Source organism: Heterocephalus glaber, unplaced genomic scaffold (genome assembly GCF_053883595.1).
Source record: "Heterocephalus glaber isolate CG9 unplaced genomic scaffold, H.glaber_assembly_v1.0 deba00001479, whole genome shotgun sequence".
Lineage (NCBI taxonomy): Eukaryota > Metazoa > Chordata > Mammalia > Rodentia > Bathyergidae > Heterocephalus > Heterocephalus glaber.
This window is the reverse complement of record NW_028258316.1, coordinates 20,807,126-20,825,110: the sequence shown is the minus strand read 5'-3', so window position 1 is coordinate 20,825,110 and position 17,985 is coordinate 20,807,126. Positions and strand designations below refer to the sequence as shown.

At 42.9% G+C, this 17,985-nt stretch overlaps 1 protein-coding gene across 17 annotated transcripts in view; it reads left to right on the top strand.

The window, feature by feature from the left end:
• Nucleotides 1-16,683, top strand: part of Znf618 (zinc finger protein 618) — a 177,259-nt gene extending 160,576 nt beyond the window's left edge. For all 17 annotated transcript variants that reach the window (XM_087183334.1, XM_021262203.2, XM_021262202.2 and 14 more), the window contains 2 exons: nucleotides 8,499-8,600; nucleotides 9,209-16,683. In XM_087183334.1, the coding sequence (XP_087039460.1) occupies nucleotides 8,499-8,600; nucleotides 9,209-10,725 (1,619 nt within the window). In that variant the 3' untranslated portion in view covers nucleotides 10,726-16,683. The remainder of the gene's footprint in view (nucleotides 1-8,498; nucleotides 8,601-9,208) is intronic.
• The last annotated feature ends 1,302 nt before the right edge of the window (nucleotides 16,684-17,985 follow it).

The following is a 17,985-nucleotide window of genomic DNA, read 5'->3' as shown; positions in this document are numbered from 1 at the left end:
TTTTGGAATATTTGCATATGTCCCATAATGAGGTGTCTTAGGGACGAGAGTCAAGTCTAAACATGAAATCATTTTTGCTTCTTACATACCTTATATACATCACCTGAAGCCAATTTCATACAGTGCTTTAGTGCATCTGGCTTAAGACTGCAACCTATCACATGAGGTTGGGTGTGGAATTTACCACTTGTGGCAGCATGACAACAGTTTTCCAGATTTTGGATTTCCATTTTCAGGTTGGGGATATATCTACTTTCTCCTCCTTCCTCTTCAGGAAAGCAAGTAGAACTCCAGCTTTGCCTCTGGGCTTTGCAGATGTCCGTTCCTGAGGTGGGAACACACAGGGATAGCTGCACTAAGCAGAGTCATTTCAGCTCAGTCAGGCCTCTTTACAGAGCTTTAACTAAGTGCCTCAGTTTACCAGAAGCAGTGGCTGTAGGATATGGTCAAAAACAATGTTTTAAATCAACCATATGAGACATCGTTACCTAATGCTAGGTTGAATAATCTAACTCCAAGTTCTTTTGAAGAAAAGAGAATTAGAGAATTACCCTGAAGCTAACTCAGCCCCCATCTTTGGGATGACTTGGGAAAACTGAGGTCCAAGAAGTTGAAATGACTCAAGTGTCATACCCCAGAGCCATGGCAAAGCCAGGTTCACATCAGGGAGTTCCAAACCCCTGTACTCTGGTGGGAAAGTTAACCAGAAAGACTGGTGTTTCTCCTGGTAAAATTCTGTCTCCCCTTTGTAAATGTTCAGTCCGTGCATTAAAAGAAATCCATTCTCTGCACTAGAAAAATGCACAGAAGTTAGACTGTGAAAAATCAGCCATAATGTCACTATTGAAAGCTAACTACTGTTACCAATTGAATGGGTTTCTTTACAGTGTATTTGAAATTTAAATCAGATTTGTTGAAATAAAATTTGCATAAATAAAGTTTATTAGTTTTAAGGGTGTAATTTGATGGGTTTTGACAAATGTATACAGTTGTTAACCACAATCACAATCAGAATACATAACATTACCAGCAACCCAGAAAGTTCCCTCGCACCCCTTTGCAACCATTCCCTTTCCCCTACCCCAGCCTCTGGAAACCACTAATTGTTTTCTTTCACTATTGTTCTGCCTGGGACTTTATGTATGTGGAGTTATTCAGTATTTAGTCTTTTGTGTCTGTCTTTGATTTAGCATACTTTTGAAATTCATCTGTTTTTCTATGTTATCTGAAATTCTTTTGTATTGCTGAAAGCATTCCACTGTTTAAATATGTGACAGTGTATTCACCAGTTAATAGATAGGAGTCTCCAGTTTGAGAAGTATTCAGCATGAAGCTATGGACAGTTCCTTATGTCGACCTGTGTGTTTACCTCTCAGGTATATATGAAAGTGTAGAGACGCCAGACCGTATGGGTGTGTTTAACTACTTGAGGAACTGCCAGACTGTTCCTAAAGTGGCTGCACCGTCTTTACACCCCCACCAGCTCGTGAGGGTTCTGATTTCTCCATATTGCTAGCACTTTTTGTTCCCTTACTTCTTGACTATGCCATCCTAATGCATGTGAAATGGTATCTCATTGTGGGTTTTAGTATGCATTTTTCTAACAGCTAATGATGTTGAACAAGTTTCACTATTGACCATTTATATATCTTGTTTGGAGAAATGTCTGTTCAGATCCTTTGGCCATTTTTCAATTGGCTTTTTCTTCTTTTTTATTGACTTATAAGAGTTCTTTGTATATCTTAGATATAAGACCCCTCCACACATATGATTTAGAGGTATTTTTCCAATATTATGGGTTGTCTTTTTACTTTCTTGAAGCTGTCTTTTGATACATAAGTTTTAGTTTTGATAAAGCCCATACATCTATTTTTGCTTTTCATCATTTGTGGTGCTTTTAAAAACTTTTTAAAAAACTGTCTAACCTTGGGTCCCAAAGACTTAACTACTGTGCATTCTTATAAGAGGCTTCCAGTTTTAGCTGTTATGTTCTATATTCTATTTTAAGTTAATTTTTGTGTATGGTATGAGGTAGGAGTCCCACCTCATTCTTTTATTTGAGGGTAGCCAGTTGCCTAAGCATCATTTGATGAAAAGACTGTTCTTTCACCTCTTGTCAGAAATCACTTGGCATTAAATGTTTATTTCTGTATTTTTGAATTGTATTCCATTGATCTGTATGTCATTACTTGTGCCAATATCAGACTGTTTATAAGGGCTTTGTAGTAGTTTTCTAAATGAGCAAGTATGAGCTCTCCAATTTTGTTCTTTTTCAAGATTGTTTGGCCTGTTCTGCCTGTCTTGCATTTCAGTAAGAGTTTTAGAATCAGCTTATCAATTTCTGTTTTTTAAAAATGAGATTTCAAAAAGGACTGTGTTGAATCTATGTCAGTTTAGGAAGTGTTGGCATTTTAACAATATTAAATCTTCTAATCTATGAACATGAAATGCCTTTCCTTTTATTTAAGTCTTCTTTAGGCTTTTTCAACAATATTTTTAGTTTTCAGTTTATAATTCTTATACTTCTTTTGTTAATTTAGTGCTAAGTATTTTATTGGTTTAGAAGTTATTCTAAGTGGAATCACTTTCTTAGTTTAATTTTTGGAATGCCTGTTACTAGTGAAGAAAAAAATAAAGAAAAGAGAAATACAATTGATTGTTTTATATTGATCTTATATCCTACAACCTTGCCAAATGTGTTTATTAGTTCCCATAGTTTTGTGTGTATTTGGATTCTATAGGATTTTCAGTATACATGATTGTGTCATCCATAAATATAATTTTCCTCCTTTTGTTCCAGTCTGGACATTGTTTTCTAATTGCTGTGGTTAGACGTTCTCATACATGTTGAATAGAAAAGAGTGAATATTCTTGTTCCTAATCTTAGGGACGAAATTTTCAGTGTTTTACTATTAAGCTTGATGTTGGCTACAGGTTTTTTATAGATTCCCTTTATCATATTGAAGCAGTTTCTTTCAATTCCTAGCATGTTGAGTGTTCTTATCATGAAAGTGTGCTAGATTTTTTCAGATGCTTTTTCTGCATCAGTGAGGAGATAATAACAGTTTTCATCCTTTGTCCTATTAATATAGTACATTACATTGATTTTTGTATGATGAACCATTTCCTGGAATAAATCTCATTTGGTTTTGGTATAGAATCATATATATATATATATATACATATATATATTTTTCTGGACTTTTCTGCAAATATATTTTGTTGAGGAAGTTTGTATCTATATTATGAAAGGTTATGAAACTGTAGTTTCTTTTCCTTTTATTTCTTTATCTGATTTTAGAATCAGAATAATACTTCATAGAATGAATTGAAAATTTCTTTTTAATGTACGATAGAATTCACAAATGAAGCATCTGAAGCTGAGCATTTTGGGGGTTTTTGTGTATTTTTTGGTGTGAACTTCATTAGAGTCTTTTTTCTATAGGTCTGTCTAGATTTTCCATTTCTTGAGTTAGTTTCTTGGCTTATGTCTTCCTAAGAAAATTTCATCCAGGTTATCTAATCGATTGGAATATCATTGCTCATAGTATTTCCTTATAGTCTCTTATTTGTATAGGATTAGTAAGCCTAAGTGTTTCTTTAGGTGCCCTTTACCAGGTTTATCTCTAGTTTGCTGAGAATTTGAATCATCAATGAGTATTGAATTTTGTCACATTTTAGTATGTCTCAGTGTCTATTAAGTATCTATTTAGTATGTCTCAGTATCTAATAATCTATTATTTTTCTTATTTGTTATTTCAATATAGGAATTATAGTGACAGGTTTTCAAATTAATCCCAACTTGCATTTTAGAATAAACTCCATTTACTATAATGTAGGGATATGCTTTTTTTGGTTTGGTTTGGTTTGGTTTTGCAGTATTGGGGATTGATTGCTGGGCCTTCACACTGAACTACCTCCTCAGCCCATTTTTATTATTTTGTTTTGAGACAGTATCTTGCAAAGTTTCCCAGATTGGGCTTAAACTTGCAGTCCTCTGGGATACAGCTGTGCGCCACTATGGCAGGCTTATGTGTTATATATTGATATATTGCTATATTTAGTTTGCTGTCTTTTTTCTGGTGCTGCAGATTGGACCTAGGCACTAACACATGCTAGGCAAGCACTCTACCACTGAGCTACACCCCCAGTCCCCAGTTTGCTAATATTTTATTAAGGATTTGCACATACCTGTTTATGAGGGATGTTGCTCTAAAGTTTCTTTTTTTCTTTTCTTCTTTTTTGGAATGCTTTCTTTCTCATTTTGAATCAGGGAAAGGGCAAGTTCATAAAACAAATTCAGAGGTGTTCTTACCTCTTCTGTTTTCTGGAAGAATTTGTACTATTTTTTTCTTTAAATATTCATTCAGAATTACTAATAAACCTTAATGAGCCTGTAGGACTCTATTGTATTGTGAATTCAATTTATTTAACAGTTGGATGATTATTTCAGATTATCTGTTTCTTCTAGAATGAACTTTATTTCTTTGTGTCTTTCAAGATATCTCAGCTAACTTGTTTAATTTATTGGCATAAAGTTTATAATCATTTTTAGTCCCTTTAATATCTCTTTGGCCTCTATAAGGATGGCCTTTCTTCCATTCCTGGTACTGATGGTTTGTGTCCTCTGGCTAAAGCTTATCAATTTTATTGATTTTTTGCAAAGAATCAACTTTTACATTCATTGATTTTTTTTTAAATTTTTCTACTTTCTATTTCATTTCTACCTTTATTCATATTGTTTCTTCTTACTTTAGACTTAAATTATTTCTCCCCCCCCTTACTTCTTTCTTCTTTTTTTAATATTTAAGGCTGCAAATAAGCCTTGCTTTATATACGACCCACAAATTTTGAAATGTTAACGTTTTTGTTTTCATTCAGTTCAAAACTTTTTCCCAGTTTCATGTTTTATTCTGTGACCCATGAGTTATTTAAAAGTATGTTATATTCAGTAGTTATAATTTTTCTAAATATCTTTTTGGTGTTGACTTGTTATTTCTCTGATGATCAGAGTCCCTACCTTATATGATTTTGATATTTTCTGCCTCATCTCCTTTTTCTGGAAATCCAGTTATATATATATTAGACTGCTTCACATTCCCTCTCTGTCCATTCATTGTTTGTTTGTTTAACTCACTGTGTAGGCCAGGCTGTCCTCGAACTTGTGACAGTCCTCCTGCCTCTACCTCCCAAGTGCTGGGATTATAGGCATGCAACACCACACCCAGCTGTCTGTCCCAGCTGTCTGTCCATTTATGATCAGGTTTTTTTTTCTCAGTAACAGTTACTGACAGGGTAAAGTTGAGATCTCTAGTTACAATTGTGCATTGTCTCTATTTTTGTCTGACTCTCCATTTTTGCTTAACATGTTTTAAAGCTCTGCATGTACATTTAGGATTATTTTATATTCTTGATAATTTGACTCTTTATCATTATGAAGGGTCCCTTATTATCCTTGGTAATATTTTTTATTCTGAGGTCTAGTTTTACAAAATAATGTGACCCACATAGCCAACTTTCTTTTTATTACTCTGTCCATGGTATACAGTATTTTATTCAGCTTATTACTCTTAACTCATCTCAAAAATATAGTATTGGATCTTGTCTGTTTGTTTTCTCAATGCATCTGAGTTTCCCATTCAATTTTGAGACATTTGCATTTATTGTGAAATCTCAGTATTGTTGCATGTAAATTTTCCATCTTTCTGCTTGTTGGGTATTCATCTGCTTTTTTATTTGTTCCATTTTTCTCTGTTCCACTTTTCTCTAATTCTGCTACCTTATTTTGGACTGAGAATTTTTTTAGGATTCCATTTCTATTTAAACAATTAGCTTATCCTTGCTGTAGTTTGGTTTATTTGGGTTTTTAACTATATATTTTGAATTGATTGTCTCCAGTTAATATTAGTCTACTCTCCGTATTGTGTGAGAATCTTTCAGCAATGTCTTCAAATTTCCCTTCCTGGTCCTGCTGATCTTATTATACAGCATACCTTTACATATAATTGCCATAGTTCTTGAAGCTGTTTTCTAATGAGAAATTATATTTAAAAGTGATTAAAAATGAAGGTAGATGCTGGGTATCTTCCCAAAATAATTAAAAGAATCATACCACAGTGATACATGTGCACCCATGTTTATAGCGGCACAGTTTGTAATAGCAAAAGCTTGGTAACAGCCCAAGTGCCCATCTACTGGAACCTGAATAAAGAAGATGTGGGTTTTTTTTATAAAACAGAGTACCACTCAGCCATAAAGAATGAGAAACTAGAGACATTTATAGCTAAATGGATGCATATTGAGGCCGTACTCTTAAGTGAAATAAATAGGACACACATGTGTAAATACCAAATAGTTTCTGGCCAGGGATTTAGCTCAGTGGTTCTGCTGCCTGCCTCGCAAGCGCAAGGTCCTGAGTTCGACCCCTGGTACCAAATACCAAATAGTTTCTCTGGTGTGAGAAACTGAAGGTTTAAATAAGGATTAAAATGATTAAAATGAATAATTGATAATTTGAAGTAAGAAGAAAAGGTCCAAAAGGGTAGGGGAAGTGGGAGGGGAAGGGGAAAGGAAAGAAGGAAAAGGAAAAATTATAAGAAAAGGAAAAAATGGAAACACAGTCTTTGTGAATAAGGAAGGGTGGAGAGGGTGAAGGGCACACAGGTAATGGGGAAAAAATAAGAACCAAGATACATCATGTACAGGTACAAGCACCCAGTGATAAATGTAAACTTATTGTATATCTAAAATGTACCAATTAAAGAATTTAAGCAAAAAACAAATGAAGGTAGAGTTTTAAAAAATATTTATCTACATATACGGAGTTTTTTCAAACAGTCTACTTTTCTTTCTGAAGTTCCAGATTCTTATTTTATATCATTTTTCTTAGACCTCAAGAACTTCTTTAATATTTCTCAATGCAAGTCCAATATTTGTCTTAAAAGTCTGTTTCATCTTCATGTGTGAAACATACTATCACTGGATGTAGACTTCTAGGCTGACATTTTCTTTCAGTATTTTATTCTCTTGCCTCCAGGTTGCATAGTTTCTGATGAAAAGTCTGTTGTCATTGTTTTCGTTTATAGGTACATAATTTTTCCCCCTTCCTTTAAGATTATTTTTTTCTTTTCATTGGTTTTTAGCAGTTTGATTCTTTAATAGTGTGATGCTGTGTATTAGTGCTGTTTTATTTATGTTTGTTCTGCTTGGGGTACATTGAGCTTTTTGAATCTTTTTTTTGTCCAATTTGAAAATTTTTGACTGTATCTTCAAATATTGTTTTTGCTCCACTCCTTTTTATCAGATTCCCATTTTATGTTTATATTTATGAGTGTATTAAACTACCTGATATGTCCATGCTCTGTTCATTTTTTTCCAGCCTTTTTCATATATATGTGTATGTGTATGTATAAATTTTTTTACACATTAGTTCCACCTGGGTTAGTTAGTTCTGGTTTGAACCGTTTTTGTTTTTTTACATTTTACATTTTTCTCTTTATTTTTTTTTTTTTGGTACTGGGGATCGAACTCAGGTCCTTGTGCTTGTGAGGCGGGTGGAGGAACCACTGAGCTAAATCCCCAGCCCAGCGTTTTTCTCTTTATGATGTTTGTGTTTTCCTTCACATCTTTGAACGTATTTATGATACTTACAACAGCTGTTTTTAAGGTCCTTATTAGCTAATCCATCATCTCTGTCACTTCTGTGTCTAATTCCGTTGATTGGTTGTTCTCCTGGTCATACTTCTCTACTACTTGCACTGTATTTCTTTGTCTGCAGTTTATTTACTTAAGATGCCCTTTGTGTTTTTGAGGCCTGTTCTTAAAAGACTAGAACAAGTATGGAGCAGCCTCCAATCTGTGACAAATGTAGTTTCATAGCTATGAAACCCACTCTGCCTGGCTCCTCATGTTTTTGAAGTCTGTGTCCCAGCTCTGTACCATTTTCTCTCTGATCTTGGAAAATGTTTTCCAATAATTTTCACATCTTACAGAAAAGGGTTTGTTGATTTAGTACTTTGTATCATATAGGCAGAGCTTTGGCTTCATTTTGTTCCTTTCATAAAATTTCTGGTAAATATACTGAAAAGGCAAAAAGCACACTTTAAAGAAGGGGGAGAGTGTGAGGTGCTTTTGGCCACTCCATTTCAGAGCTATAGCTTTATGATGGTGTAGGTGTGGGATGCCAGCCCAGGCTCAGGATATGGTGACTCCCACCAGCTCAGAGCCCCTCTGCCCCAGGCACTGTGCTGAGCCCTTCCTGTGTCATCTCCAGAGTCCTTCCAGGTGTTGTCTGATGGCAGTGTGGTTGTCCCCATTTTCCCAAATGATAAAGATGAGGCTTTGTAAGCACAGAGAGTTATGTAAGGAAAACCCAAGATTTAACACACACTTGAGTCCCAAGGGTCACATTTCACTTGTACCCCCACACTGGTTCTCGTCTTGTTTGTCACCAGCCTTTCTCTCCTCAGAGTAACACACTATTCCTATTGTGCCCACAGCTGACAATGAAAACAACATCACCCCCAACCAGTCCCGATCGCCACCTGCTGTCGTGGAAGAGAAGTGGAAACCTCAGGGCCAGAGGAACAGTGCCAATAACAGTAGGTCTCCTCAGCAGGGCTGGGCGTCACAGAGGTCCTGCCAGTTTTGCTCCAGTTTTTCCTCCCCACCATTCCTACTGCCTGAGACTCCTATGGCAACACATGGTGGTGCACAACAGTTTCCAAAGCGTACTTACACTAAAGACCTCATTTTGAGAAATTCCTAATAGGCAGGATGGGCAGGAAGCCCAGGGAGAGGAGGTAATATTTCTGGTCAGAAAGTACCAGTTAGAATCAGAATAGAATCTACCTTTCCACGATTTCTTTTGGCATTTTCCTAACACTAGCTTCATACATTGTACTAAAGATTCTTTTAGTGCTGATTCCTATACTGTCTTCAAAGGTCTAAATGAATGACACATATGGAAAATATGTTGCATACATATCACTATGCTATTCCCATGCCCCTGGCAGACATTACTAATCAACCATAAAACTTTATCCCTATAAGACCATTTCATGTTAAACATAGCCAGCACCACCAGTTTGTGTGCAAGATAAAATCTGCTTGTCATTCCTAATCTAATCTAGATGTTTAGAGTATTAGGCTGCTGCAAGACCAAGCAGAACAACGAGAATTAATCACATCTCTCTGTGTTCTCTGCCAGCCACGACCAGTGGTTTAACACTCAACAGCATGATCCCTGAAAAGGAGCGGCAGAACATCGCAGAGCGGCTGTTGCGGGTCATGTGTGCTGACCTGGGTGCCCTGAGTGTGGTCAGCGGGAAGGAGTTCCTCAAGTTCGCCCAGACTTTGGTAGACAGTGGTGCCCGCTATGGAGCCTTCTCAGTCACTGAGATCTTGGGCAACTTCAACACGCTGGCACTAAAGCACCTGCCACGTATGTACAACCAGGTGAAGGTGAAGGTGACGTGTGCCTTGGGCAGCAATGCCTGCCTGGGCATTGGTGTCACCTGCCACTCTCAGAGTGTCGGCCCTGACTCCTGCTACATCCTCACAGCCTACCAGGCAGAGGGTAACCACATCAAGAGCTATGTCCTGGGGGTAAAGGGTGCAGACATTCGTGACAGTGGTGACCTGGTGCACCACTGGGTGCAAAACGTGCTGTCAGAGTTTGTGATGTCAGAGATCAGGACAGTGTATGTGACGGATTGCCGGGTGAGTGCATCCGCCTTCTCCAAGGCCGGCATGTGCCTTCGCTGCTCAGCCTGTGCCTTGAACTCAGTGGTGCAGAGTGTGCTGAGCAAGCGGACGCTGCAGGCCCGCAGCATGCACGAGGTCATTGAGCTGCTGAACGTGTGCGAGGACCTAGCAGGCTCCACAGGCCTTGCCAAGGAGACCTTTGGGTCTCTGGAGGAGACATCACCACCACCCTGCTGGAACTCGGTGACAGACTCGCTGCTATTAGTGCATGAGCGCTATGAGCAGATCTGTGAGTTCTACAGCCGAGCCAAGAAGATGAACCTCATCCAGAGCCTCAACAAGCACCTGCTCAGCAACCTGGCGGCCATCCTCACACCTGTGAAGCAGGCTGTCATCGAGCTGAGCAATGAGAGCCAGCCCACCTTGCAGCTGGTACTGCCTACCTATGTCCGGCTGGAGAAGCTCTTCACAGCCAAGGCCAACGATGCGGGCACCGTCAGCAAGTTGTGTCACCTCTTCCTAGAGGCGCTCAAGGAGAACTTCAAGGTGCACCCAGCCCACAAGGTGGCCATGATCCTGGACCCACAGCAGAAGCTTCGGCCTGTGCCACCCTACCAGCACGAGGAGATCATCGGCAAGGTCTGCGAGCTCATCAACGAGGTGAAGGAGTCCTGGGCGGAGGAGGCCGACTTCGAGCCCGCCGCCAAGAAGCCTCGCACTGCCGCCAGCGAGCACCCCACAGCTCAGGACGATGATCGCCTGGGGAAAAGCGAAGTGTACGATTACCTGCAGGAGCCCCTCTTCCAGGCCACCCCAGATCTCTTCCAGTACTGGTCATGCGTGACCCAAAAGCACACAAAACTCGCCAAGCTCGCCTTCTGGCTCCTGGCAGTCCCAGCTGTTGGGGCAAGAAGCGGATGTGTAAATATGTGTGAACAAGCACTTCTCATTAAAAGGAGGCGACTGCTCAGTCCAGAAGACATGAACAAACTCATGTTTCTGAAATCCAACATGCTTTAAGACTTTACTTCGGGAAAGCAGAAAAACAAAGCAAAACAAAAGAAGAACATTAGAAAAAAACACAACACTGTCACAAACAAAGAAAAGGAATTTAAGTTCTAAACACTGTGGACCTCATTCTAAATGCCCCCTGGAAACTTAAGTGCTTTTTTTCAGTGTGTGTGTGCATGTGTGTCTATACCCACATATGTGCACGTGTCTGAACACACATGCCATGGGTGTGGGGGCTTTGTGCTCATCTGTGCAGCCAGAGGACCTTCCACATGCGTGCACACACACACACACGACCCTGGTGCATTGGGCTGGGTGTGTCAGGAAAGCCAAGTGACTGGGAAAGGAGAGAAGTTTCACCTTTTCTCGGGAAGGGGCTCTAAAGACTCCATTTTTCAGGTGTGCAGATTGGGAGAAACTGATGTCGTGAAATGTTCAGGCAGCTGAGATCTGAAGTGACTTGACACGCCCTGCCCTCCACCCCTGCTGCCCCCACCCTCCAGCCCCCCAAGCCCCACAGTGCCCTCCCCCTGCCCCAGCTGCCATGGATTCTCCAAACTGCATCCAATGGACAGTTTCTGCACTGGACTTTGTTTCTTGTTCACCTTCAGGGCATTGAGCTGCTGCCTTTGTGGTCACCCTTGGGTGTCTCCAGGCAGCCGCCTTAGAAACACACCTATCTATCTCCCCAAATCAGGAAAGGAGACTTTAAGAATATAAAGCTGACATTTTGCTTTTTAATATAAGAGAAAAAAAAGACATTTTTCAGAGAAGTATAGATAACTGTCTCCACTCAATAAGTTTTTTCCTAACATTTTAGCAATTTTTACCTTTTTGGGGGTTCATTTTATTTTTTCAAATATGAGTTAGACTCTGCTAGGAGGCACTGAATGTCTTTAAGTTATGTTTTGGAGTGTTTGGGTTTTTTACTTGCCCTTTTTGTTCCTCAAGTCACACTGTAAACTAGCTCATCTCAGTGGTATATTCAGCACCCTAAGGTTTTTATCAGCCTTCCCCATACAGTCCAGTTTTCCTGTATTCAGACAGACAAGACTGTGCTGTCTGGAGACCAAGGGACAGGGAGGGTTTGTGGGTTCCTCAGATGTGGGGTTTGGTGGAAGCCATATGGGCAGCACTTGGGGTTCTCCTGAATGTAAGCAGAAGAGCCACAGCCTGGTTGGCTGTGTCTGGTACAGTACCGTGAGCATCTGGCTTCTGTTCCCAGAGTGCTTTCCGCTCCTCACCACATCCCCCACCCTTCCGGCCCCTCAGGGCTCCCGAGTTGATGGGTATTCACATCCACCAAACCCCAGACCCACTCTCTCCTCCCTTCCCAGGGTTCAGGCAGTTCATAGCCCTCAGGGGTCCCTACAGGCACCTCCAACGTCCAACCAGGACAGCAGTTGAGCTCGGTGCATTGTGGGCTGAATAGTTGATGCTTTGAGGGTGGACTCCCTCCCTCGACTTGATGCTGTGACAGGGGTTTTTAGGCCCCTCTCCTGATCCCCCAGCCATGAGCAACCAAGGTTCTGCTGAGAAAAACCCATTCTCTCCAAGAAGATCAGCTCTCAACCCCACCCCACCCAAGTGAATAAAGAGCTGGTAGTCCCCTGTCCCTTGGTTGTCTATGGCTGTGGGGTAGGGATGGTTGCACTGCAGGCTGAGAATGACCACCATGATTGCAGGGGCATCTTCTGCCATTGTGGGGGTTGGCTAAGTGGGCCCCTCCCCAGTAATAAAGCATTACTCAACTGTGAGATACCTCGACTACAAAAAGCACTGTACCATAGCACTCTGCCCTGGGGCCCTGGCAGGAGGGGAGTAAAGTTGGTTTAAAACTCAAAAAGGCTTAAGCATCATGATCCTGGGCCCAGAACACTGTACACTTTGCCTCATGAAACTAACCCAGCTCTCCCTGCAGTCTTGGACATGTTGAAATGGATCAGAGTGGGCCATTTCCACAATCGCTTCAGCAAGCCATGGTCTCAGGAACCACAGGCTGGCTCCTCTCCTGGAGAAGAAGTTCTAGATATTTATTCTACATTTCCAACTCATTACCACCACTGGAAGAGCCTCCGTCCACAGTGGAGCAGGAACAGGGAGAACCTAGACAGGAACCAAATGTTGCTTCCTAGAGAATATGAAGCATCGGCAGATTTTGATCAGACCTTTGGACATTCTGGAAGGTGGGCTCCGGGTTACTGATGATTGACGGATGCTTCTTACTAATCTTGCTTGACTGCTGGATGGGACAATCACAACTTGGCACTGGAAGGATAGGAGCTGACTATTGGGATGTCAGTGAAAGCAGAGCCAGTTATGCTGACGGGGCTGTTACTAGGCCAATGAATTGCAAAACCATCAGGCACACTTAGATACGCAGTTAGAGCATGAGATGCTTGCCCTCTGGAATGAAAATTAGAGTAAGTCACATTTACTGGAAGTATCTGGAATTAGGTTGTCACCTCCAATAATCCAGTTCTTTTACACCTCAGTTCAATACGTAGGCTCAGCTTGCCTCTGCAGGCTTGGTGTAAATGCTGTTAGGTCCTCAGAAAGCTGTCTCCTGTCCACATAGCTAACAGTGGCAGGCAGTCATTTCTCCCTTGTGACCTTGGTTCCCCAGAAACTGGTGTCACCAACAGAAAAGGCTGTACCAGGTACCTTCTCAGCCTGCTTTCTCATCCAGACCCTTCCCACAGTGCATATCCTGCTATGACATGCAGCTTAACAAAACCCAAAGATCTCACAGGTCAGCCACCTGCCCCATTATTTCCAGCAATATCCACCTTACCAAATTTCCAGCTCATCCAAAGGATTGAGATGGGCTTTTCCAGTTCATCTCCTGGTGCCTAGCTTGGCCTTGACCTTCAGAATTTGTCATCTGCCCCACAGTTCTGACTACCATAGGTCTCCACCACAGGTTATTGGGAGCTAGGAGACCAGGAAGTTGGGCCATTTCTGTCATATCTTTTCAAGTAAAGGTGGCTCTCCCTGCTGACTTGGATACAGCTTGCCTCAGGCTACATGATTCCCAGGACAGAAACAGCCTTTGTTTTGACATCCACAGACCCAAGGGGGAGGTGGAAGAAGTATACTTCCACCCAGCAGAGCTTTTCCCCCTCTGTGATCACCAACAGAGCCCAAGCCAAAGACTGCAGCCTCGTAAGTGGTTCTTTGGACTTTCATTATCCCAGGGCTCTCAGGTCTACCTGATTGTGGATGGATGCAAGCATCCAAGAACAGTTCCCAATGCCTAGGTCAGCCTGTCAAGTCTCCCCCTGGTGGCATTTAGAAACCAGGAACTGGTGCCATCTGAACAAACCTACCTGTTCTTTTCTGTGGGTTCCCAGCACAGAAAGCCACCTGCTACATCACAGGTTAGGACATGTCCCCACCGTCCCACTGGATGGCTTCACGGTTGGCATCAGGGAGAATGCACCGAGGTTTCCTGGCAAAGAGAGAAGGGCACCCCGTGGCATGAATGGGAAGTCATGGATCTCCAGAAGTCCATGAAGGAATTTTGGCTTCTCTGTCAGTTTGAGCTGTTAAGCTCTCGCACTTTCTAGAAACAACAGATTAGCCACTGTGAAGCTAAAACCTCTGCCTTTAGGAGCCCCCTGTTCTTAACACCTCCTTACCTCAGACTTGGGCTTGACTCCTTGAAGAGTGGGCACCTGGAGAGACGTCAGAGGTGTTGCATGTACTATCTAGGGCCACAGGGTAACCAGAAGGTTTGCAGTGGAGCCAGGCCAAACAGAAAACAGAAGCCTGTGAGATGCTCAGCAGGGTCATTATCGTCATGCTGTGCTTGAAGAGGAGGGGCTGAGGGCATGGTGGCTGGGCTCTCTCATAAGCTGCACTGGATGCTGAGCATCGCCCTGGCCTTGGGAGCGTGGCAATGACACTATCTCTGGGATGTATTGGAGGATTCCTGGGAAGGCTGTAGTTTGGACAGAACCGAGAGACTGCGTGAGGCTCAGGCTGTGCCCCAGAGACAGCAGCGGGGGCTCTGGTCCCTGCCCTGCCAGCCCTGCCCCCTGCTGGGTTGTGGTCCATCCAGGAAGGAGCCGTCCCTCTTCACTGTGGCAAATGTTTGCTAGGCCAGTTATGGTGAACCAATGATAACGGTGTTTTCCCTCTTACATTTCCCTCCAGGTCTCCCCTTTGCAGGGTTTGGGGGTGGGGGGGATTTTGTTGTTCTTGTTGTTTTCTTCCTCTCTCATTTGGGTCTAAAGATCGTGGTCGGGAGAGCCCTGGCTTCTACCCAAGGAGCCTTGAGGTTTCTGTATGAAAAGGCGCCTACTCCCACGGGGATGAGGGAGCAGCTCTGAATCACTGTCTGCCACCTTCAGGCACCCGCCCCCACCGCTACCACGGGCGATGCTGTGAAGATTCAGCTCCTGTACCGAGGATTTGCCAGGTTTGCATCCGGGCATTAGCATCATGACCCAGCAGGGTCCTGCCCACCCAAGCGTCCCACTGGGCACCTTGACTCTTCGAACCAAAGTTCCTTAAAAGGGCACAGCCCAGCCTTGTCCTCAACCTCAGGGGCCTGGGATTTCTGTGGCACAGCCTGAAATCCCGGTTGGCCAAGACCATGCGGTCTGAGACCTGCCGGAAGGAAGGGCTCCTCCCACAACCCAGTGCCAGCCGGTCTCTTCCTAGGACCTCCGGCTGCCCAGCCAGGGTGGGTGCCTTCCCAAGGGGCAAGCGAGCTCATGGACCGACATGGGCTGGGCCTCGCCAGCCAGGAGAGAGCAAGAGCCCCGCGGCAGGGCCATCCACATCCCAAGCATCAGGAAATCATTTTGTACAACCACCCAAAGCAGAGATATTTTTTAAGAAGCGTAAATTATTTTCAGTTTTCTGATCCCACCTTTTACTTTGCCCCACAACTTCACGTCGGTGATTTGTTCACATCAGGTAAATCTTGAGAACGCCTTGGTGCCCGCTCCCGCCTGCCCCCAGTCAGTATCCACATGTGTGCTCCCCACCCCTCTTCAGTAGTTAAGACATTCTAGGCAATACCATAGGCACATCTGACTGTGTCTCTCTCTTCGAGTGCAAGAAACTCAAGTCATCTTAAAAAAAAAAACAAAAAACAAAAAAAATTTACAAAAAAACAAACACAAAAAAATATCTTTTTTAGGCCAGAGTTTTCTACAGGTATTAATGAATATTTTTCTTAATCCTTATAAGTTTTATGTGTTTAATATTTCTTAATACCGGTAGCATTAATTTATACTTTTGTAGCAACACAATATTTTTATAAACAGCCAGTGCTTGGCTCAAGTCTTCACGGGGGTTTATGCAGGGCCATCTGGGGACCCTGTGTACCATGTACTGTATTTAAAAAAAAAAGTTACCTAGTGTCACACTCGCTGTGTTAACAAAAGATGTTGTTGGCGGTCTCCTTTCTTGTTGGTGTGGGTCCAACAGTTCACGAGGAGTCACATTGCATGGGGGTTGAGTTGACGGTTCTTGTGATATGTAAACCCCCGAGACCAAACTTGAGGGTTTATTTAGGGTTTCGTGTGTGTCCTTTGGGTTTCTGTTTCATTTTGTTTTGGTACCGTTTCTCCATTTACAACCAAATCAGTTTCATGATGTTTAAAACTTCTACTGATGTCAAATGGAGGAAAGGATTGGAAAAAAATTTTATAAAGTAATAAAATTTAAAACTGAGCTGTTTAAATGTTGCTGTTTTTACCTGTCTGTTCGTGTCCAAAAGTGGGACATTCTCTGGGAGAAGAGGAGAGTTCCACCTGGTTCCTTAAGTCGCCAAAAGCCCCAGCCCAGGATTCTGTATCCCCCTGGCCCCCTTGAATTCTCAGAACATTATTTCCCAGTTGGTTGATGCCAAGGCAAAAAGACATCCTTTTAATGGATAGAGAGGATCAGTTGCTTAAATGAGTTCATGTCAGTGTTGTATTTATGGTTTTACAATAAAATGAACTTTAGGAAGATGCAGTGTGCAGTGTTTTTTTCTTGGGTTTGGGGTTGGGCTCTGCCACCCAGTTAGCAGGGCACCCACAGGAGCTGGATGAGGAGGGGACACTGAGGTCGGGCATGTGGCTCCTTATCTGTGAGTCATCGATCATCTCCAGCAGCAGACCTGCCTCAGCCAGTGTTTGATACATGGGGGGGGCTGTGGCCCAGGAAGATGTGGGCCCTGTGCACCTGCTTGAGGAGTCTGCCTCAGGGCAGAAGGGATGAGCTTAATCTGAGTCCTGCAGGCCCAGTGTCTAAAGGCACGCATCCAAGTATGCCTCGGCCCTGCAGTCATTCAAGTGACTCAAGCCCTGATACCCAGCAGCTTGGACCTCCTGAATGATATGTGTGCTTGACATGACTGCTGTATGTATTGTCCATTTTCCAGGGAAGAGTGTCCATGGCTTTTGCCCAATTCCTAGTGGCATCCAGGACTCTTTAAGAATCAGTGCCCTCCATCATGAGCTATGGGAGACTAGCCCAGGACATTTGCTCAGAGCCCAACACATCACAGACACAGACCAAAGGCCAATGGTAGGACAGGAGACTCCACCAGACACCAGCTGCACCTGGCGCAGGAGAGGAGGCCGACAGTTCCTCAGCCTGCCTGTGGCTCCCAGCCCCCCCCCCCCACCGATGCCCTTACTCCGCCAAAATCTCTGACCACCTAGAGGTAACTTGTCCTTAAGAGGATGTGCTGGTTGGTTCACCTGGAAAAATCCAGTCAAATTGCCCATTGGACAATCTGCCCTCTGCCCTCCAGACCACCCTCCAGATGCACAATTGGTTCTGCATCTAAAACAAAAAGGAGGGGCTGTGGCCCAAAAGACTCCCCCACACTCTTGAACCAAGTAAGGCCAGGGTGGGCATAGCCCGTGAGCTCTAGCTGCTGAAGGGCCAGCCCCTGGGTCTTACAATATTGTGTTCAAATAGAAAAAGAAAGAAGTGTTTCCTTACTAAGCAGCCATGGGTACTTGTTGGGAAATGTGACCTGTACCATTAAAAGAAAATGGAGGTGAGACTATTTGAGAATCAAATGAGAAAAAAAAAGGGTCAGTTGAGTCTTCAGGGTCCCCCCCAGGCAGAGAATGACTCCCAGTGCTTTCTGAGGTGAGAAGTGGGCATTGTGGCTTTCTGCGACAGAGACACAGGTCATGTGAACCCATCCCACCACTGAGGGGTGAAGTCAGGATACATTGTTTGTTTGTTTTTAATTTTAGTGAAAAGTTATAAGTGTCACAGGAGCAAATGCCTCAGGGACCAGACAGGTAGAGG